Below are 22,396 nucleotides of genomic sequence, written 5' to 3' on the forward strand. Positions count from 1 at the left end.
TGTGAAAAGTCCTTGCTACGGGTCTTGTAAGGCCACCGGAGAGCCATGGAACGAAGCGATGTGAGGATGATGGTATTTCTTGACGTGGTACCGCGTGGCAATGGCAGAACACCGCCCTCGATCACGAGCTCTTGTAGACATTTACAGTAGGAGAGAAAAGCCTTGAGGGAAGCCCAGTTCTTATTTACAGGCTCGATGTCCTGGCGATCGATTTTGAGATGGAGGCTGGTCAATGATGGGACTCGTGGCTGGGAAAACAATAAGGGAGGCCAATTAAAAAGCCCAACCCCGTTGATTCGTAACGAACGCAAGGTTGATTCATCAATCTCTGCGAAGATACCAAGGAATATTGTGACCACCCAATCAGCTTGGCGATCTATTGCATTTATGCCCTGCCCTGTGAAAATAAACTCGAGGAATTCCAAATGGACTGAGCAAACTCCAATAACATGACGAAGTTTGAGAAGTTGTTCATGAGACCAAGTAGAGCCTACATCGATTGTTACGGTGAGCCCATGTATACATCTAGAGTCCAACAATGAATACATTGGTTCGTCGTTATATGTTCTGAGGTCCGCTATGGGAAAGAACATATGCAGTGGCGAACCGCTCGACCGCTCCAAGCACAATGTAGGCAGTTTGAGTGGTTTCATGTCATGCACCACTATGTTGGTCCAGATGGTAGGCAAACTAAGCGCGACTTCTCGCCAATGGTGATTTACTCCAGAGGCGATACATGGGAAAGGAATGTCACAGCAATGACCACTTGGTTTGGATGCGCCAGCTTTGAATATTGCCGCTAACAGTTCGTTAGGTATTGTCTGGATTGGAATGATCAAGACCGATTCGTTTGCTTCAATGAGCGCCATTAAGACAATGTGACTGGTCCTTGAAAGAACGACAAAGACATTTAGGCTGTTTACCTTCAAAACATTACTGTACTCACCCGAAGACAGCAAGTATAAAGAGGGTAGTAGAGCGAAGAGTGTCCTGCTTGACGAATGTAGATGGACGAGAGCAGCATTTAAGTATCGACTTTGGAGACTTTTGAGTTTAATTATTCAGCTATGACCCTGGTCATGACGAGGTATTAGAAAAGAAGTGCAAAAAGCTACAATAGGCTACTTCGTGCTCTAAAGAGATGTGATAGACGCCCGCAGTATCGGTAAAAGGGTCAGGGATCTTCCAGAGAAGAAGTTCGTGTACTGCTCGTGTTTGATGGCGAGAGAAGGCTACGGCTTGCATAAAAATGGACAATTCGTATCATTGCACGATTTCTGAGAATTGAAACTTGAAACCTGAAGTCACCTCCAATGGAAAACTTGAATAAGCTTGTTTTCCACTGACTGTGAGTGGCCCATGGTGACCTCTCAGTCACTTTTTCAACTTGCAACCTCTTGGGTACAAAAGGACAATCATGAAGAATGAAGGTATCTTATGAACTCTGGATATAGCGGATCCGGATTTTCCCGTTCCGGCTTGCCAAATATGGAGGAGAGATGACGTTCTAAAGGGTTACTCATCCGCTCAATAATCGAATAAGGGGATTCTTCTCTCCAGTCATGTCTTTCCCACCACAATACGAACCGCTTCCTACATCTGAAAATCACGACGAAGTGCCCAGCTTTGTCGTTAGACCTCGATATCAGAAAAATAGAAAGAGAAAACTAGTACTTCGCACTCTCGGTGTTGCACTAATCATGCTGCTTGCCTTCATGGGAGTTAGGCACTTTGCCAGGTCTTCGAAGCTCGCACAAGGCATGTGTGGTTCTTGCAAATGCTCGCAGAGAAACTCGTCAACGATCTCGAAGCTGCCCTCGCACTATACACTACCCTCTGGAGATCAGATTCCGTCGGTAGCTCTCGGTACGGCACCGGTGAACAAGTCATAGCGATAGATAAGCTGAACTCTTTTGACACAGGCGTCTGGCAGGCTAGCAAAGGCGAAGTGGGTGCTGCAGTCAAGGTTCTGAGTCTAGCATTGTCGTATGGATCTCAAAGTACTAATAATGGGCTATAGGCTGCTCTCAAATCGGGTTACAGACACATCGATGATGCATGGGCTTATCATGTGCGTATTCTCCGTGCTGTGCCTTATTGCATTTAAATAACATGCCTACCAGAATGAGGAAGAGGTTGGTCAGGCCATTCGAGAAAGTGCCGTTCCTCGTGATCAAATCTGGATCACATCAAAGGTATGATCTAGTTAACTGTCTATTACACTTATTCTGGGCTTAACTTAAGGACCAGCTTTGGAATACTTTCCACGCACCGGAAGATGTCGAATCGGCCCTCGATGACTCTCTTACCAAGCTGGGAACTGATTATCTTGACTTGTATTTGATCCACTGGTCGGTACACCTTCCACAAGTAAATTTCGCAAATATTGATAACCTCATCTTATAGGCCTATTGCATTCAAGAAAGACTCTAACAACGTACTAGAGGAATCTCTTACCTCCGACCCTTACCCTACCTGGCAGAAACTCGAAGAAATGGTCGAGAAAGGGAAAGTCAGAAACATTGGTATTAGCAAGTATGTATCAATATATTATTTTATTCTCAATATTCTGATTATTATATCCATCATCTAGCTTCAACATCCCAAGGTCTGCTTATTTACAAAGTACATACCTTGATCTAAACGCTAATAATGCGACTTAGAATCAAAAATCTGACGGCCAATCCTCTGAAGATTCAACCTGCAGTTAATCAAGTTGAACTCAATTTCTGGAACCCACAGCCCGAATTATTAAAGGTTAATCTAACACTCCTATTTTTAATGTATCACACTGATCCTTCTCCGGTGCTTATCAGTGGTCAAAGGAGAACAATCTCCTGCTCGAATCCTACTCACCTTTGGGAAGCAACAAGCAAGTTGGTAACACGCTTTCAATTCCTGAGGTACGCAAAGCAGCGCTTACGGCATCCGACGGTTCACTGTAACAAATACGTACAGGTTAAGGACATAGCCTGTGAGCTTGGTATTACCGCTGCCCAAGTTATCATTTCTTGGCATGTTCAAAGAGGCGTAGGTCATATATTTATCAAAGTGGTCATCCATTCTCATTCTTAGCGATTCATTAGACTATTGTCCTTCCTAAGAGTGTGACGCCCTCTCGCGTTGAAGAGAACTACCATAGTATGCCCATTCTAATACTATCGCTATGGATCTGATTTTAACAACTCTTTTCTCGCAGTTTTCGAGCTTCCACAGGACGCGTTCGACACAATTGAAAGACTTGCCGCCGCTCACCCGCCGAAGAGAGTTGTCAACCCTAGCAAATCTTGGGGTTTGAACTTTGATATATTTGACGACTAGTAGGCGGTAGGAAACATTCCCTGTAGGCTATTTAGCATTGGCATATGTGTTGTATTGCTTGTATCTAAGACGACGATCTTGTATCCATTTTATGCGCTGTTTTGCGTTCATCTGGTGAAAATTACTGCATAAAGACTGCTATGAGCAGCTTCAAGGCTCGGCTAATGTCTGACTTCACTACAGATCACTTGTTCGCAATGCATCACGTGCTATTAGTGGTGGTTGTTTGCCAACAGCCTCTAAACCAAACAACCGCATTCGTGAACTGGTTCCCAAGCGAAACACCAACTACAGAGTCAGACTTCACCAGACTAAAAAATCGTTTAGTACAATGTCTTTTCAGCAAATGCCACCAGATACACCATGTCTTCGATATCCAGAAACACCCGGTTTACACCAGACAGTCACTTATGAAGCAGCTATCAATATGTTACTTCGCGCTATCCAACTATCGCAAAACGTACCATATACCTGGAACTATATAGACAAGCCGCAAGGTGAGCAGAGAAAGATAAAAGACTCTGTCTCTCTAATATACACATCCTCGTGACGTTCAGATGGACAAGTAGTACTCATATTCCTCAACAACCTCGCTGCGTTCCCCAACGATGGTATACGGTATCAAGACCAGGAGACGAGGTACACTATACCAGCAGGTTCCACTCGCGTACGTATCTCCATTCTCTCCACCCACCTTCGCCTGTCCTTCGTGATGCACCTAATTTTGATGAACCGCATGACCCACAGGAACTCGAAGTGATGGAAATAAAATATGGTTTCGTCCCAAATTCACAAGATACATCCGCTTGGCGTCTGCGTCGGAGATATCGCCTTCACAAAGGTGGTCATCCCCAAATCGTTCTCGTGCACTACACACGAGGTCCCCCCATCCGTGAGCAGCCGAATCTTCTCTCATCCTTTTTTTCTCACTCCCCGTTCCGTTCCCTTTCTTTACTTTCTAATTTTATGGCCCGCTAAGATTATCGTATCTCTTTCTCTTTCCAGAAATCATCCCCTCATTGTTGAATCAACCCGTTCGTCAGTACCCTCTCCGCCAGATAAGTGATCCACCTGTATACGTTATGGGCGAAAAAGCGGGGCAGAAGGTGTATCCCGGGCCTGGCGGAGGGCAAATCCAAGGTCTGCCGAGTGGAGCTCCTTCGGGGCCTATGCCACCTATAGGCATGGGCATGGGCGGGATGAACATCAACACGCAGGCCATGTTGGCGCAGCAAAACATGAATATGGAGGCTCTGGAGAGACGCAGGGAGCGCGAAAGGGGGCGTGAACGAAGTAGCAGTATGGGCGGGGTATGTTTCAGTTTTTGGCATGGTCGATTTGTGCTCATGCATTTCTGCCCAGCGACCCCCACCGCCTCGGGTGGATGAGGACGACTCGGCTGGTCAGTTGTGATGTTATGTGTTTGCTTCTGCATTATGATGACATGGCTTCTTTACAGATGAATCCGAGTTCATATCGACTCGCACGCTAGCGTTGACGCGGTTCAGGCGAAATCACGAGCTCATGGAAGAAGTATTCAAGCAAGCTGCTTTTGGTAGGCGTGCAAAACAACTGGCCTAATAAGAATTTCTGATATGGATATGTTTCTTTCAGGAAACAAAAAATCATCTCCGCCGCCATCTCCTTATTCAATATTTGACAAGTCCGAATTAGATACAAAAGCGGTGCGTGCTTACTCTTGACAGTCAGACATGATTTTTTAACACAATCTATCATCACAGGCAAAATTAAGTGAGGAGATTGAACTGTTAAAGACAAAGGCCGCTGTTCGCAAAGCCTCCAGGGCAGAGAAGTCTTACGAGTCCGACCAGACTCATGTTGCAATGGACATCGCAGATTCGTGATAGCACGATGAACTCATAAATGTTCTTTATACTTTTATTATTATTTTGTATCCATATTGCTTTCCCTTGCAAGATCCTCCAGAAGAGAAGAAAAATGTGAAGTGATACAAGTGCATCGAGAATGGACTGAATACCGGGTATGTGTGTCATGTCAAGTAGTACAACGTATAAGATCAATGAGTAGAGCTATAGTTAAATAGAGAGGTATTCCACGAAACAAGTAATGGATCGCCGTAAACCAGAAGAAAAAAGAGAACAATGTAAAGAAAATGAACATAATGGTTACACATAAGATTGTATTAGACTATAATATGTAGATAGAGTGATAAGCAGACTATAATAACAACAACGATGAAAGCAAAACACGAAGGACTTACAAATCTGCAACTTCCTACAAAACTGGAAGAAACCTAACAAAAGGCTATATGCGCCGAAAAATGCTTTTCAGACACCAATACTTCGGCTCCTGTTGTTGTTCTTCATAGGAATGGGAATGGGAGTTGCACTGGGATCTCTCAAAAACCCACGAACGTCAGGGAACCTGACCGAATTTGATACCTCTTTGCCAGTAGTGCGTGACCGCACAGGCCAAAGAGAAGGAGCAGGGGGAGTACTCTCTGCTCGCCTGTTACGCTCCAGAGAATTCTCCAGTTGGAAAGAACGCAGACGCTCATGTCCTCGTGGCCTAATACTTTCCTCACGCACATCAGATGGTCCTGCAGAATAGCCTCGCTTCATACCATGCCGTAATGCCCATCGCGCTGTGTTATCAAGCGTATCACTGCCAGCATATATTTCCGTATCTCGTCCAAAAAGCCGCCGGCCGCGCGATGCCTCACGAGAAAATTCAGATTCAGACGGGTCTTCAGGAACATTCATAGAAACTGAAAACCTATCCGAAACGTGAAGGTCTGTCGGCGTTGCAGGCACAAAGCTCGCACTGGGTGATCGTGACGAAGGAAGTTCAAGGTGAGTCTTTTTAGGCTTGCGTCCGCGTTCGTGGGAAGAAGGGGTTGGCGCGATAATAGCAGGAGTTGTGTTCTCGTAAGGAGTAAGAGAAGACAACGATGACGTGGTACTGAATATGGAATTGGACAGTGCGTCGTACGTTTGAGACTGAATGTGGCGTGCAGGCGGGGGACGAGAGACACTTCTACTGGTGCTTCTTGTGGAACACGAGTTGCTTGTCACTACAGATGCACGCGAGAGCGAGCGATTTGCGCGAGCGTGCTTTGAAGCATCCAAAGGCTTATCACGACACATGCGGGGTCGTGACCGCGAGTTTGAATGCGAAGCAGAGCGCTGGCTGGGATGATCTATAATTTCAAACTCGTCTTCGTGTGATACAGAGGTGTCGTCAACTTCTCCCCATCCTACTCCCCAAGCCATCTCATCCACCATTGCTATCGTCCAACGGCCGCGAACAGACCGCTCAAGACAACCTTGCAAGACTCGCTCTGCACCACGACCAACACCAGTAGGCACTTCGTAAACACCTAAAACAATATCGTGTCAGTACTGGTACTTTTGGACAGATGTGATCGAGTGAGTTAATTATGATGACTTGCCGTGCAAAATTTTCATCTGCAATCTTGGTTCAAATGAGTCCATGAAAGGTAACCGTCCAGTTAGCAGTGCATATAGCAGAATTCCAAGAGCCCACATATCCTGAGCAGGGTTCGCACAGCTAGATTTAGGAGATAGTTGGGGAGACAGTAACTCAGGAGCAGCATATGGCAAAGAACCAGTCTGAAAGACATGAACAGGATGGGTTGGAGTTGGCACAGCAGAAGCTCCCACAGGGGTTGAGGTACGATGGCGAGGACCACCGTGATGGCGAATTAACGAAAGATGAACAGGGAGATTTGCTTTGCTTTGACGTTTGGGCTGTGGGAATGTTGAGCTGTGTTGCTGATTGGCTGAGTGGTTACCATCTTCTCGTGCAGTTTCACCATCATCTAGTTCACCGATTTTGCGAGCCATACCAAAATCACCAATTCTGCATACACCCATTTCATCCACAAGCACATTCTCTAATTTTATGTCCCTATGGACATAGCCAGCAACTTCGTGCAAGTACCGTAAACCCCTGACAACCTGCCTGAACATCATTCCGGCATCATCATGGGGTAGAGCCGGCCGGCCATCCCTTTTTAGAATGTCAAAAAGAGACCCAGCTGGGCATAGTAGCGTGATAAAGAAGTCGGCGTAAGAGGTGTGAACTGTGGAAAAGAGTGGGAGTATATGTTCATGACTGAGGGAAGCCCAAACACTAGCCTCATGGTCGAGGCGTTTCTGCGCCAACGATGGATCTTCCCGTTTGGCGAGATCCGAGCGACGCACTATTTTGACGGCTACTGTGCCACCTGAAGGCGAAGACGCACGTCTGATAGTAGAAAACCCACCATACCCAATAATAGGACCCAGTTCATAGCCAGAAATGGTAGAGCCCTCTGAATCAGGTAGGAGTGGAGAAGGAGCAGGTGGGCTGAAAGCAGATAGAAACATGGCTGCAGGAGACATCAAGACCTCATCGCCTTGCGAGAACGGGCTCAATGGACCATCATCTGCAGGACTTCTGCGGTCCTGGGCTAATAATTGTCGTGACAGACTCTGCTCCAGGTCTGGAGGATCTTCCCATCGGGAGTTCTGGCCCTCTTCCACAGTCGATGTCCTGAGATCGTCCGAATGGCTTCCCCACGGAGAAGATAATGGTAAACCTTCGAATATGGAGTCTTCGTGAAGAGAATGAGACAGAAAACCGCCTTGAGGCAAGAACCGGGATGAGTAAGCCAGGTGAGCAGCGGATTCCGCAGAGTACATTGAATGTGGGCAAGACGCTGATTGTGAGATTTCTTTGAAGAGAACGTTATATGTTTTGTAGCAATGTATAGCCCAAAAGCTGGATGGTGGTGGTATTAAAGAAAGAGGAAAGATGCGGGGAAAGGGAAGGGCGACGGCCAAAGGAGAAGGAAGGATCAAAAGCACAAACGGAACAGGAGTGGTAATTTATCGTGGGAACATTAACCTAGTCAGCCGGTTTCCGGATGCCGTTTGCCAAGGAATAGGAGTACCCCGCATCCCAAAAATGGCAACCGTAGTGTTCGAAGGCTTCCACGGTCTTGGCTGCCAGGTTCCCTCAGCAATGGCGAAAAAGTGTATAATCAGTAGCCCTATTTCTCACAGAACGTCCATTTCTTCGTCCAACAATTTCTGGTAAAAAAAAAACATCACAGCCTGACATTGCTAGGGTCGCATCATGTGGCTGTCATACTATTAGTAGGCTTTTCTCAAAAAAGGTTTACGCACTTCGAAACCTGTACTAACCTATACCGAGTAAGAGATTTACTCGGGCTTACTTCCTCTTGGGTTTCGGACGTGACCCACCGAAGCAAGCTCGTACGTATTACTGACGTGCACCTACTTACTCAAACCTCACTAAAGCTACTGTCAGAAAGTTCCACCTGCGAGTGGACTGAGTACGTGCAAGACAGCAAGTGCTTGCTTTGTACTCACGGTCTGACTTGATGACAGCTTACTGTCATTTTCGATGGAATGCGACCAACAATCCCGCAGCCCGGTGATCGTAGAGGATAGGATCATTCACGTCAGCTGCACAGCCCATTACGAGGATATCCTTACTTTTTTCACATTGTTATTGTCATCGCAAGATGTAATAAGAGCGCTAGCTATGACATCATGATGGTAAATGGAACATCAACACAACAGTGTACAATCATCCTGCTTGCCTTCAAAAACGGTCTCGACTTGGATAGGTCTCGACTCTGCTTGGTTTTCACTTTTATTTCAAGAGTTAGAAATCTTCAATATGATTTTTTTCCATGTCAGTAGTCCGAAAACGAACCAGTCAGACAAGATTACTCGCAGATCTACACGACGTCTCATCGTCAGTGACATGTTCAAGGAAACCAGGTGATGGTGGTAAAAGGAGACATAAGTAGATGTAGTGTTTCAACTGGCATATAAGAGTAAGCTGCGATGACATGGAACTGCGTTTTCATTAGAAGCATAGCTCATTGAGAATTTCCATTTGGATTGAAGAACCTAGATTCAACATAATCAACATAACGTTCAGTTCATTACTGACAAGGGAGAGTCACCCATGACGCTGTTGCCAGCTCGGTGATGAAAATATGACAAGAAAGACACGCCGTCAGGAGAATACAGGCAAGGATACAAAATCCGAAAACGGGATCAACATACCTCTCATAGTCGACAAAATCGGAAATGAAGCTCACCTGAACAGATGTGTCACTGCTGCTTCGATTAAGGGCACATGAAGATAGATAAAGTACATATCAGGGCACCAATCGCAACCTACCGAATGCTGATGCAATATCTGTAAAGAATCCGGGCTCTTTTGCAGACCAATGGTTTTCCGAAATTATTGGATTCAAGAGTGCTTTGCTGACGATACGGTCTCTCCAGCACGACAATCAATAAGGGCGAGAGCTGCGCAAAGCTTGTCTCCATGACATATATGCATGTTCTAAAAACGACCTGTAAGTTGAATGAAGGCAAGGCACCAAAATAAATTCCCAAGAGATAAACTAATATCTATGATAGGTCCAGGGACACACCAGATGGGTTCGGGTATGGAGACACGACTATGAGGTCGTACCTTTCCATGCCATTGCCAGCCTAGGAGTTGTCTGTGGGGTTATCAAAAGCGTGGAAGGAGCCGTAGTACCCAGGCCGTTTGTATAAAGTAGTGCAAGTAACAACAAAGTTCTGTACGCGTCTAGTGACCATAATGGAGACAGGATAGGTAGACTCACAATCCTGTATGCCACTGCAAATTCATAGCATATATACGCTTTCATGTATTTCGAGTTTTGTTGACCCGGAAACCATCATAGGAGCTATGAGAAAAAAGGGACGGCCCTACTCTAGAAGAAGAGGGAAAAGCGACTATCTGAGACAGTACTTGTTGGCTGTTGGCAATTTGGTAACAAATGAAGATATAGCGTCGTGGCGTGGTTTCCTCGAGTTCAGCATAGTCAGTCGAAGTTTGGCATCTCTTTTCTGTATCACCTTCACGAATAGCATACGTGCGCCTCGAGTACACATGTACTGAGTAGTTGCGTGTCTGAGGCTCTGAGCTGTTGTGCAACTGGCTGGTTGGCAAGAGAGCCGAGAGGCGGAAATATCCGACCACGTAGGTGTAGCTCAGCCACCACCAGTTTGTTGTTTGTGCTTCAGCCCGCTCAGTTTCACTTTCATAGCCTAATAGGCGCGCAGGACACCAAAATGCGAGACAAAGCAGAACGTTGGACCATCAGTACTTATGTTTCCCGTGGCCTCAACGCTTGGTTACGCCTCAAGACGCTTTATTCTTTCATAGACTCGTCACGAAAGCTTTGACATGGTCTTTTGTCTGCGTGTTCCTTATAAGTTCTCTCTTCTATTCACAATGTACTCACCATCTCTCGTCGAATCATGAGTCTTTGCAAATTCAACCAACTCCCGGACGATATCTTCTTGGAGGTCTTCACCTACTTTGACCTGGCAGATATTATATCCACATTACAAGTATGCAGCAGGCTGCGTTTACTTTCGTCTTCTCGATTCATGTGGATCACCGCTCTCCGTAATTCTCGCATGGAGCGTCCTTTGCCTTGCACCGTTGGTCAAAATCTTGCAAAGCTCTCCTTGAATGCGCTTCTGGACCTGGCATCTCGGACTCATCGCCTCAAGAGAAACTGGGCGCGCCCGTATCCGCGCGCCACGGGTGGTATAAGTGCTTTTCGAATTGGGACAGGAGTGCGTATTGTCGCAGTGGTACCTGGAACGCCATTGGTCTTCACCTTTTCCCCATCGGAAAGAAGTTTGTATTGCTGGAATACCTTGACTGCAAAATTAGTGGATACCATCCACGTCGGTCGCGTGATCTTCCATACAGCACACCAGGAAGAGCCTGGGCAGTTCACACTAGCTATAGTTACCGGAGAGAGCCTCGAAGATCGTTTGAATACTCTTGCGTGAGTAATCTACCTTGGTTGATATCCTTGACATGTAGTCTGACTTAATACTTCTTTAGACATTGTTCTCTCAGTGTTGTGAGAGTGTCGTACGATGTATCTAGCGTTGCTTGCATGCAGTCTACGTTCCACTGTCGTGTACCGTCCGACGTAGTCGGACTTTTCGTTCACAAAGATGTTGTCGGTGTAATCCCAAACGACCCAGACACGCTCTCCATCTTTACAATCAACATGTCGGATCGAAGATCGATTTACATTAACACAGACGTCTCTACCGCATTGAATTCTCGTTATGTAAGTAACTACTCTATATTTCCACTTGTATAATTGAGCTAAGTTTGATTATTGCAATACAGTCTACTTCAGCCGCTGCATACGCAAACAACGACGATATATATGTCTCCTTTGAGAATGACTGTTACCTCCACGTCTATCGCTTCCCTCGAGATTCTATTCCTTATGGTGGTACTCCGGCGCATACATCCCTTCCCTTCAAAGTGGTTTCCGAGGTCGACCTGAGTGGCCGCGATACCTTTGTGACGCGTACTCCGTCTTGTACTCCAGTTGAAGCGAGGTATCAATATGCTCTTGTTCCAGGTAATCCCAAGTACGGTGTTCACACAATTTCTGTACACCGCCGACAACAAACGAGATTACACAAGGCCAGTACGACCGTCAGGTTCTTGCCTCTGCCTACGTCCGGCCCCGCCTCTACAAGAAGTTCGGCATCATCTCTTGCCTCCTCTACCAGAAGTTCCCAAAAGATGGTATCTGTCCCAGGACCTCTCCAATACGGCTTCTATAAAAGATCTACGGCCTGGCAAAGCGATATCATGTGGACTTCATATACAGGAACCTATGTGCTGCTCGCTACTACCATAGGCCAGTTTCGACCGAGTGATACCCAGACGTGTTTCCATCTCGTCCATTACGAGGGTACTGGCAACACTGAATGCTCCCTGCACAAGCTCATTTTTCCACGACCTCCAGCAGATATCATGTCTGTCGCGCTTGAAGAGCATTGTGGGACGTTGTTCGTGACGACGCTGGATGGAATGTTATGTTCTGTTCGTTATGCTTGACGTGGACAAATGGATACTTTTATATTATCCTACTTTCTGTATTATCTTCATTCGTATACCGCATTATGTTCTGTATTTTTCATAATATTACAAGCCTGCTTTTCCAACCATCCCTAATATAAGTTTATACTGAACTGTCAGTCAGACATCCAGAGTTTCACCAAAACCCGCGGATACGGGCTCCGGACCTGACTTTTCTTCTCTGACTTCCAAGAACAGCACTGCGAGGTCATAAGACTCTTGAAGTGCCCACGATTTATTGCTCACATGGAAGCATGTTTACATCTCATGTTTCCATCTCACTTGTGTACTCTCACCTTCTTACTGCAACCTGAAGTTCCATAATCGATGAAAGTTCAAACTCTGGAGCTTAACGCGAACTGGCTATGGAAACAGCGACGCTTGCTGTCAAAGCCCGTCCTCAGCCAGGAAGAAATAACAGGGCTTATACATAGCGGCGACTTGGAAGTGATTCAAGTGATCAAGACAATGGGACCTCCTCGGCGACGTGTGACTGCTTCCCTTGAAGAGCGACTGGCATTATACGTACAGGATCATTGGATGTCTGCAAAGAACTTTCCTTCCGAGATTCATGTCGAACTGCTAAAGTATGGGATTATTTCCGATCCTTATGTAGGATTCAACGAGCACACGGTACAATGTGAGCAGTGACATCTTATGCGAGTGCTATATTGTACTAGGCGCAGGGTGAATCCTGACTTCATTTTGACAACGCCTGGCTAGGACATGTGACTGTAGCCGCCTTACTATTCGTCACGATTGCTACCTTTTGTTTCTCAAATTTGTGGTGCTGATTATACGCTTGCATATCGCCAGGGGTTGCCGACAAGGAATGGTTATACAAGAACACCTTTCAGTTTGCCCCATTTTTCCCTGAAGCAACTACAATCTTAGAGTTTCAGGGCCTTGACACTTTCTGTAGTGTCTACCTGGTATATTCTCTCTATTGCGTGTACCTCGTTGCACCAATAGCTGATACCTGTATCCTTTCAGAATGAAACTCTGATATTCGAAAGCGATAATCAGTTTCGTACTTATAAAGTACCTGTTTCCCTCCTTGAAGGAAAGAACACTCTTCTGCTGCACTTCAAGTCTGCGAAAAGTATAGCCAAGTTGCTCGAGGCGCAGTTCGGTGCCGTACGCGCAGGCTCGACCAATCTAGGAGATCCCAGCAGAGTGTACGTCAGGAAAGCACAGTATGACTGGCGGTGAGTTTCTCCTTTGACTATCAGCATATAGCTACCCCATTGTGCATTTCCACTATATTTTGCATGATTACGCTTACGCGCGCATTTTGTTATCTAACAGGTGGGACTGGGTAAGATATTTGCTCGTAGTCTTGAGTTATTACCCATGGTATTATTCAGGGCCCAGAGTTAATGACGTGTGGTCCATACCGTCCAATAACGCTCATATCATACACATCGCGTATTGCAGGGGTGTATGCGCACGCTCATGTGTCATCAAGTCTATCTCCATCGTTGGAAGTAGATGTCTTACTGGAGGGCGCCAAGGCTAAAGCGCTACATGTCAGCATAAGCGAAATGAATGGGACAGTAATCTGCAGCAAGGAAATACCGTTGGAATCTTTTGGGCAACCTGATGAAAAGCATGTTATGGACCTGAAATCTATCGTTAAATGGGAGTTTGGCAAAGAGGATGGGGTACAACTTTGGTGGCCCGTAGGTTACGGTAAACAAAGCTTATACGTTGTACATGTTTCTTTGATATCCCTTGTATGTCTCTCTTATCGTTTCTTTGCTTCATCTATTCAGTTCTATCTTCGAAACAGGATTCCCGTGTTCTCCACAATCATTCTCAGCGAGTCGGTTTCCGGAGTATCCGCCTCATCCAAGACCCCATTGAAAGCCCAGATATACATGGTAAGGGTACAACATTCCTCTTTGAAGTGAATGGTGTCCGCATATTCATCGGAGGTGCGTCTTCCACAATCGGGTTTCTCCTTGTCATTTCAATTTGTTGAGTATCAGGTTCAAATTGGATCCCTGCCGACAATTTCCTGACTACAATTGATGACAAACGCTATCGTGCATGGCTTACCCTTCTGAGAAACGGTAATCAGAACATGGTGCGACTCTGGGGGGGTGGAGTATATGAGCCTGATGTTTTTTATGACACATGCGACGGTGAGTAGCATACTCTCATTCGATTATACATATAATTTCCAAACGCTATAAATACACACACGCTTAGAACTCGGAATTCTTGTGTGGCAAGACTTTCAATTCGCTTGTGGTGTCTATCCTGCGCACGACACCTTTGTGGATAGTGTCACAAAAGAAGCGGTAGACAATGTGAAAAGACTCCGACACCACCCCGCGATGGCGCTGTTCTGTGGAAACAATGAAGGTACCTGAACAACGCTCCTTTCGTCTGCACAGATTGTTAGATTGTTAGTCTAATCCTGATGTTCTAGATTATCAACAAGTCCTTCAATGGGGAGGTACATAAGTAACTCACTTTCTCTGTCACATATTGCTAAGTATAATCTCGATAGGGATCACCGAACTTCCTGCTCGCAAGATCTATGAACAGGTACTCCCTGATATCGTTGCTGCACTTACCTCGTCAGAGGTTCCATATCACCGAGGTTCACCATATGGAGGTAAAGATTGGTGGGAGACGAGTGATCCCACAGTGGGAGACATACATCAGTGGGACGTCTGGGCGGGAAAGGAGAAAGCGTACCAGGACTATGACATAATGGGAGGCCGATTTGTGAGGTCTGTCTTCTCTATTTCTACTCGCCGTCGACAAGGCTAATATAGTGTAATTCAGCGAGTTTGGGATACCGTCTTTCCCTGATATGCGTACGGTTGAATATTGGCTTGATAGCAAAGACGTCGGAAAGGGTCAGGACTACGCTCAATCAAAGATTATAGCGCAGCACACTCGTGCTGGGAATTTTGAGAGGCGTTTTGCCATCGTCATGAACGAGAATTTCCGACTGACTTCCGACTTGGAAACGTGAGTTAATCGTGTTATATTCTCCAAGTTACTGATTAACAATGCCTCATTAGGCATGTATATAATACTCAAATCATGCAATCAGAAGCCGTGTCTTATGCATATCAAGTGTGGCGAAGGGCCTGGCGAGGAAAGGGCAAAGAATATGTGTGTAGCTAAAATTTGCAGTGGTTTTGGATATGCTGATTTTCGTATAGACGGCAGGGGTTATTGTATGGCAGTTAAATGACTGCTGGCCTGTCACGTCTTGGGCCATTGCTGATTACTTTGTGAGTTCACCAGCATAATCAAATTTGAAGTTCTAATGCATAATGTAGCTGCGTCCCAAACCTGTTTATTACTCGATCGCAAGACAACTGAAGCCGATCACTGTGAACATTTTTCGTACGGTTTGTGAATTTCAAGTTCATTCACAAAGCTCAAATTGACATATCTTACAGGTTATCAAAAACAAAGCTAACGACAGACCGCGACAAGTATGTCATATTCTGTCGTTTCATATCCTCAACTTTAATGAACTATTGCAAACAGTTCTATGAGTTTGGGGCGTTCCAGTCCATTGACGCTCGAATTGATGTTTGGGCGACTAACAGTACTCTTGCACCTAGAAAGGCCCAGCTTGATCTATTTTGCATAGATCTCTATTCCAGCTGGACCTCCTCAGAAACGCATGTAGTGGATCTATTGCCTAATCAAACGACAGAGCTCCTGTCTAAGCGGTGTCCCTCTCCTGATCCAGCGACGGGCGATCAAGTCGTCACCACGTCGCATTCGGTCGTTGTTTCTGCCCGTTTGCGTGATATACAAACGGGTGAGGTATTATCTCGATTTTCAGACTGGCCCCAGCCGTATCGTTTCCTCGAATTTCCCAATCCGGGGCTCAAAATCCTCGTGAGTGGTGATGAGGTCAACATCGAAGTGACGCGGCCAGTGAAGGGTTTGGTATTGAGTGTGGATAGTGACGAGGTTAAATGGAGCGATAATGCATTAGACGTCATACCTGGAGATAAACAAACGATCGTTGCCAAAGGCCTGGGTGGACGAAGGGTCAAGGTGGCATATATGGGGAAAGAGAAAAGTAGCTTCCTCGAGTAAGACCACTCGTACAACCAAAAGATATCTGTTCTCTTAGTACTCTCACAAAGGAAAGCAAGCTGTCATGGGTCTTTGTTCATGAAAAATGTACAACAGATAACAGTCTTAAATGCTGAGAAATGAATGGAAGACGATAACTAAGAGAATCAAGAAAAAAAGTCCATTTTAACTAGACGGAAAAAGCATTCTGTCCTACTCTCTCAAACTAGTCCAAAAGTCGGTCATACAAATATGGTAGCAACAAATACATCCATGCCAATCCAATTATTCTCCTGCGAATAACCGGACAAGCATATACATTGTCGAACCGACGAAGCGCACAACTGTGAGGGTATTTCACGCATCAGCAGTGTCCCGGCTGGGGTAGCGTGGTTGCAGTGGACTTACATGCTAGACCGGCTACCGAAAATAGTATGAAGGCCATATAGCCGTTGACTGCGGCGGAAGCCCCGCTACTAGCAGCTGTAGGCGTTGCCGCACTGCACAAAGAGGAAAGGTATGAGTTGCGGCATGCTGAATAGATCAAGAGGCTGTGTCACTTACACTACTACAGCTCCCAAAAGTGCCTGAACAAGAAAAGATATCAGCAACGAGGCTTCATCGTGTAAAACTTTCACGTACATTACTCAAAGTCCAAACCAGAAGAACCTAGAACAGATGAATAAGCTGAGGATGACTTGGATATAGAACAACCACCCACATTAGTCCTAAACGTCTTGTAATAATCTTCTTGCTGAGTTGCAGGATCAGGCTTCGACTCTTCTTTAGGTGGCTTCGTCGAAAGCACGTGAATCGCGTCCTCGTATGCAGCATCGATATCCGTCTCCGCAGTTGGCACCGCCACTTCGACCTCGTTTTTGTTCTTGCCCGCGCTGACGACACCAAGGTCTGTGCTAACCTTGTTGTCGCCTTTCGTTCCCCAGGAGACATCGTGTACGTTTGCAAACTAGATAGGATGGAATGATGAGGGGGACCCGTTGAGTGTACTGTTTGGGGGGGGGACACTTACTGCGTATACGTTTAGCACTGCTATGTATGACGGTGCCATGAGCATGTACTGGAGGAATGAAGTGATCATGTGCCAGGGTTCGAACTAGAAGGGGAACAAAATGAGTTCCATGATACACGAATGATGCAATCACGAGAAGCCGAAAAGGCAGCTTACGAAAATGAGAGAAGAGACAATGTAAAGACCGAGCGTCGCACTAAGTGAGAGTATAACGTCTCTGAATATCGCATTAGAGAACAAATCGCTAGCCTGGATCGATCCATTGGCCTGCTTCACGCCTTCAATGCCCTTGTAAGCAAGCAGATAGGCCGCGACCGTCATGTAGACCGTAATCAACGCAAAGCCCAACATCGCGATCGTATACCCCCACTTTGATCCCTGCGGCCGATTACCGAGCGAGAGCAGGAAACACATGATGAGAAGACCTAGATAGAAGTAGTTCAGGATGTCGTTGACGATGTTGATCCCTTTGATATTGAACTCGCTCGACTCGAGCGCCCTGGTTAGGATGGTGAATGCGATGTAGAAATTTCCCTACACGCCATGGGTGGGTACATTCGACAAGCACTCGTCAATGAAAGTGGAAAGGATGAATAGGAATTGGAAACTCACGAGTGCGAACCATGAGAAGACAAGATTGTAGGTTTGGTATACCAACTCAATGTGAATCCAGAATTTCCGCATGAAAGAGTGTGAAGAGCGATATATGTAGTAGAAGTGTACCGTACTATGGATCGCGGCGAAGAATGAACCGTTCAGCCAGCGTCGACGCTGTGATATCAGTTCCGGGACCTATCATACATGTTCAGATCAAGATGCTAGACTAAACGTTGTCTTAAAACGACAAATGCATACCTGATCAGGTACATCCGTAACAGCATACGCAGATTTGACGTAGTGCAAAATCCATGACCCACCACGTTTAGAGACGAGTTCCCAACACAAGATCTACGCAATCCAGGTCAACCCAAAAAAGGAAGCAGACGATCAAAATCGAAGCTTACTCGATCTTCGGCGAGATACATGTTCGCGGTAAATATGTTCGCGCCTGCGCCATGCATCTTCTCGCCCAAGAAGTATTTCTGTAGTGGCCCCTCGCCCATATCGTCATTCATCAGCGCGTAATAGCGATATGCGCTGAATGCACCAGGAAGCACGGTAATGTATCCAAAAACGGATTCTCTGCGCAATTTGTCAATCGGAGTACAGACAAGACGGGATGGTAAAAGAGAAATACTTACAGGGGCTTGTCCAAGATGTTCGACATTTTGTACTCGAAGTTCTGTGCGGCAACAAGAGGATTGATGAGATATTGTCCGTACTTGCCCTTGAGCGCAACAATTTCGCCGCATGCGCCGCCAACATTGGAATTGATGTCGAATGCTTTCCAGAGATGGTATATCGATGTTGGGCCAGGCATGGTACCGACATCGAGAAGGACGCAGACGTTGGGTAGGAGAATCGGGCCGAATGCATTGAAGAACCAACGGTGAGAATTGATTTTTTTCTGATTCTTTTCTTTTAAGCAGAAAATTATCTGCACCGGAACTACTCCCTTCTCTGCACCTTCGATCTTCATCGACGGCGAGACCGAAACTATCGATAGCAGATATGCTCAGAAAATATCGGGTAATGGAGTAAATCAAACGAGCGCTTACTTTGCGTGGTATATTCGTATATGTGAGCCGTTACAGCCTTTCCATTTACGATGTTCTATATAATAGATGTAAGCATGTTGTCATAATTTGTAGGTGTATGCAATGAAACAAACCTTGGCAATTCCATCCTGATATGCACCCATGGCAGCGATGACACTGAGCGTTCGAGAATTGATTTTCGACCGTCCATCACTGACGATACACACCACGACCTTTTTCCACCCATCCTTTCCCCACGTCTTGCTACGATCTCGCTTGCATAAATGTGCAATATTCTTGATCACACCATGCATGGTCCGACAGAATAGCTCCTCATCCTCGTTGTACATAGTCAACACGATAAAGAGCTCGGTTCGACGCGGCGGATCATAGTGAACTTGACGGAGAGTAAAACCATCGTCCTTGAAATCGTTGGGGTCAGAAGTAGCAGCGGAGTAGCGCATGTGAGTGAATTCCCGTTCGTTGCGCAGAGCGCACATGTTGAGCAGCTTAGAGGGCACGGCAGCATCGAGGACGAAATTTCCATGAAAGAGTCTGAACAGAAGATGAGTTCTGATAAACGAGCGAAATATAACAAGTCGAAAACTTACTCCACTTTCTTTGTCGTCTTATGACGTCGAGGAACGCGCTGCGGTATACGGCCGTAACGGATATTGTTCTCTTCTCTGTCATCTGGTGTCGGTTCGTCGTATGATCCAATCATGGTGACAGATGAAGACGGGTACACGCTGTCTCTATTGAGAAGAGGAATGTCACCCGTATCACCGATTTCCTGCTCCTGGTCTTCTTGTATTTCATAGCTGGGGTTAAACTGGGAAGGAGGGCGAAGAAGGGGCTGCGGAGTGGGCGCATAATGATCGTAGGGGTTGTCGTGAAGATTGTACACCTCAGGCTGGTGCTGCGGAGGCGGGGGAGACTGGACATGGAGGTATGGAGAATGGGTTTGAGGTGGTGGCGAATACACGGTTGGTGGCTGAGGGACTGGGTTGGAGAAGGGGTCAGGAAGTATTGGTTGGTACGGCTGGTTCTCGTATTGCTGGTGTTGTTGTTCGTAAGGATGAGGCGTCTGGCTTGTGAATGGATCCTGATACGGATGGTATCCGTCATTCACGTTGTCGTAGTATGGCCTCTGGCCGTCCTGTTGATGCCACCCCGCATCAAAGGTCATATCCTGCAGATAATGGCTGTGATGATGCTTACCTCTGGGTATCTCGACATGATTGTCCTTCCTGAAGGTGCTAGTTCGATGTATAAGAGGAAAAAAAGAGAAACGAAAGGGTTATGTCACTGTAATAAAACGTGGATCCACAAGGCGGTTCAGAGAGACTCACGCTCAGGTCACGCGTCGGGCGGCTACACCGTTGCCAAGGTGGCAGTGCATGCTACAGCCACCGTATTTTTGATTCAAAAATGCTGTGGGTGGTCTTATCGAGACTCATCGCTCCCTTACTTACTCATGTCAACCAGTACTTTTGTATCCCGCAGCACTTTGCCCAGCATATCCAGTGGACAATATCTGCGCAGCACAACTGCGGGGACAAGCATTTGATATGACGGCCATGGAGTCCCGCCAGGTCCCGCAAGAGGTCTCACAAGGATATCAAATGTGCTATGACGCCCAAGGTCTCTATTATTTGGTTGCCGAAGCGCTTTAACGAGGCTACGAAGCACGCACTTTGAAGCATTGATATTCAGAAACTACTCTAATCTTGGTATCACTTCCTCCACCTGCCTTATAATGAAACAAAGTCTCGTTCAAGACCAATGTTCGACTCGGATTCGCGATTATGATACATTCCAGTGTTGAGCACTCTCGTGAACGAACCTCCTGGTTTTCCTACTGTAGAAGTGGCCATTTTCGTTATCTGTCTCTATGTTGGATGTAACAACGCTGCTGGCTACCAAGTTCCAACGCTAGCCTTTTTCATACCGAGGCCACGAAATAATGAAAACGTGGTCATTTCGATGCGCTCACTTGGTTGTATCTCTGGCTGGTATCGACATCAACGCATCTTACCGCTGGCGCCAACCAAAAACATAATGCTGTTTATCAGTCCCGGTTCGTCGTGACGTCATGTGGTCAGCTGGAATTACTGCCAGGCCCGGGACACCTGCTCTTCCAAAGAGTGAAAATAGTCCATATTCTCAGGGAGAAGGACCCGGTAATCACTATATCCACTTTCCCGTCGTGTCTCGTACATGTCCTCGTCTTCCACCGCCTTGACCACAGACAGCCCATACACCATGCCAAGAGTCTGGTTCAGTGCGTACTTAACCAAGCGTGCATTAACAAAAAAATTCCACCCCCTCTTCTAGTCACAGGCGCATCATCAGGATTCGGCTATCTAGTCACCCAACAAGCCCTCAAAGCAGGCGATAACGTCGTCGCCACCCTCCGCAACCCATCTGCCCTCACCGCCCTCACCGCCCTCTACCCCCCCTCCCAGCTCCTCGCCCTCCCCCTCGACGTCACCGACCCCTCCTCCATCACCGCCGCCTTCCAGCACGCACGCGCCACCTTCGGGCGCGTTGACGTCGTGTTCAACAACGCTGGGTTCTACGTCGTGTCCGAGGCGGAGGGCATCAGCGATGTGCGCGCCCGGCAGGCGTTTGAGGTGCTCTTCTGGGGCGCCGCGGCGGTGTCGAGGGAGGCGGTGGCGTTCTTTAGGGATGTGAATGATCCGAGGGGGGGAAGGCTCCTCCAGATGTCGTCGCGCACGGCGCTGGAAGGGCCGGCATGCTCTGTCCACTACGCAGCTGCGTGAGTGACACGATGTTGCCGCTTATCTTTTGCTGGCAGACTAACGCCATATCATTGTACGACGTAGCAAGGCAGGTAAGTGCCTTTACTTGAGAAAGCGCTTCTCTCCCACCCAACTTCGCTTAGCTTTGGAGTGTTTGTCCGAAGGATATGCCGCTGAGCTCGACCCTAAGTGGAATATCAAGGTAAACATCCTGAGTAGCGCAAGAATACAAATGCGGGAATTTTAACCAGACCACCGGAATTAGATAACTATCGTCGAGCCCGGGCTGTTTCGCACGCCCGCCACTTCGAACTGCATCATCGAGCCCGTTCACCCAGCTTATACCGACCCTGCGCTGCCAACGATGAAGTACAGAAGCTTGTATCCCGGCGTAGAGCGGATCTTCACGGGGGATGCAGAGAAGCTGGCGCAAGCGATGTTGCGTCTCGTCGAGCTTGACGATCCGCCGCTGCGCCTCCCGTTGCATCAGATCGCGTTGGATACGCTGAAGAGGAAGGGAGCGAGCTTGATCAAGGCCGCTGATGACTGGGAGGGGTGGTCAGACGATATTTATCTCAGCCAGTGAACAAGCGCTGGATGTCTATACCCGG

At 46.8% G+C, this 22,396-nt stretch overlaps 7 protein-coding genes across 7 annotated transcripts; 5 read left to right on the forward strand and 2 right to left on the reverse strand.

The window, feature by feature from the left end:
* Positions 1-1,535: 1,535 nt before the first annotated feature.
* Positions 1,536-3,442, forward strand: SERLADRAFT_469369 (uncharacterized protein; the record flags this gene model as incomplete). The annotated part of the gene is made up of 12 exons (XM_007319152.1): positions 1,536-1,866; positions 1,923-1,966; positions 2,021-2,071; positions 2,124-2,195; positions 2,251-2,351; positions 2,407-2,535; positions 2,594-2,608; positions 2,664-2,757; positions 2,817-2,903; positions 2,959-3,030; positions 3,087-3,141; positions 3,200-3,442. 12 exons carry the CDS (start codon positions 1,563-1,565, stop codon positions 3,319-3,321), a joined length of 1,146 nt encoding a protein of 381 aa, XP_007319214.1.
* A 146-nt stretch (positions 3,443-3,588) lies between these two features.
* On the forward strand, positions 3,589-5,290 carry SERLADRAFT_449838 (uncharacterized protein; the record flags this gene model as incomplete). Its single annotated transcript, XM_007319153.1, has 8 exons — positions 3,589-3,818; positions 3,879-3,988; positions 4,069-4,213; positions 4,327-4,631; positions 4,684-4,723; positions 4,781-4,876; positions 4,936-5,006; positions 5,064-5,290. The coding sequence occupies 8 exons, from the start codon at positions 3,653-3,655 to the stop codon at positions 5,184-5,186; spliced, it is 1,056 nt and encodes a 351-aa protein (XP_007319215.1).
* A 340-nt stretch (positions 5,291-5,630) lies between these two features.
* SERLADRAFT_438765 (uncharacterized protein) lies at positions 5,631-8,009 on the reverse strand (the record flags this gene model as incomplete). The annotated part of the gene is made up of 2 exons (XM_007319154.1): positions 5,631-6,682; positions 6,872-8,009. The coding sequence occupies 2 exons, from the start codon at positions 8,007-8,009 to the stop codon at positions 5,631-5,633; spliced, it is 2,190 nt and encodes a 729-aa protein (XP_007319216.1).
* Positions 8,010-10,646: 2,637 nt separating this feature from the next.
* SERLADRAFT_438766 (uncharacterized protein) lies at positions 10,647-12,270 on the forward strand (the record flags this gene model as incomplete). The annotated part of the gene is made up of 3 exons (XM_007319155.1): positions 10,647-11,188; positions 11,263-11,482; positions 11,545-12,270. The coding sequence occupies 3 exons, from the start codon at positions 10,647-10,649 to the stop codon at positions 12,268-12,270; spliced, it is 1,488 nt and encodes a 495-aa protein (XP_007319217.1).
* Positions 12,271-14,398: 2,128 nt separating this feature from the next.
* On the forward strand, positions 14,399-15,938 carry SERLADRAFT_469380 (glycoside hydrolase family 2 protein; the record flags this gene model as incomplete). Its single annotated transcript, XM_007319156.1, has 10 exons — positions 14,399-14,438; positions 14,506-14,661; positions 14,729-14,755; positions 14,810-15,035; positions 15,091-15,279; positions 15,333-15,426; positions 15,477-15,548; positions 15,597-15,668; positions 15,720-15,755; positions 15,811-15,938. Coding segments are annotated over 9 exons (870 nt in total), but the record flags the coding sequence as incomplete, so codon positions are not given.
* SERLADRAFT_449842 (glycosyltransferase family 2 protein) lies at positions 15,910-20,350 on the reverse strand (the record flags this gene model as incomplete). Its single annotated transcript, XM_007319157.1, has 15 exons — positions 15,910-16,697; positions 16,762-16,853; positions 16,918-16,940; positions 16,996-17,022; positions 17,075-17,320; positions 17,384-17,467; positions 17,540-17,917; positions 17,996-18,175; positions 18,239-18,331; positions 18,388-18,565; positions 18,625-18,979; positions 19,042-19,096; positions 19,155-19,575; positions 19,632-20,179; positions 20,242-20,350. 15 exons carry the CDS (start codon positions 20,257-20,259, stop codon positions 16,639-16,641), a joined length of 2,757 nt encoding a protein of 918 aa, XP_007319219.1.
* An 890-nt stretch (positions 20,351-21,240) lies between these two features.
* Positions 21,241-22,371, forward strand: SERLADRAFT_408851 (uncharacterized protein; the record flags this gene model as incomplete). The annotated part of the gene is made up of 5 exons (XM_007319158.1): positions 21,241-21,304; positions 21,358-21,802; positions 21,870-21,877; positions 21,929-21,987; positions 22,051-22,371. 5 exons carry the CDS (start codon positions 21,241-21,243, stop codon positions 22,369-22,371), a joined length of 897 nt encoding a protein of 298 aa, XP_007319220.1.
* Positions 22,372-22,396: the final 25 nt, after the last annotated feature.

Source organism: Serpula lacrymans (genome assembly GCF_000218685.1).
Source record: "Serpula lacrymans var. lacrymans S7.9 unplaced genomic scaffold SERLAscaffold_8, whole genome shotgun sequence".
NCBI classification, from domain to species: domain Eukaryota; kingdom Fungi; phylum Basidiomycota; class Agaricomycetes; order Boletales; family Serpulaceae; genus Serpula; species Serpula lacrymans.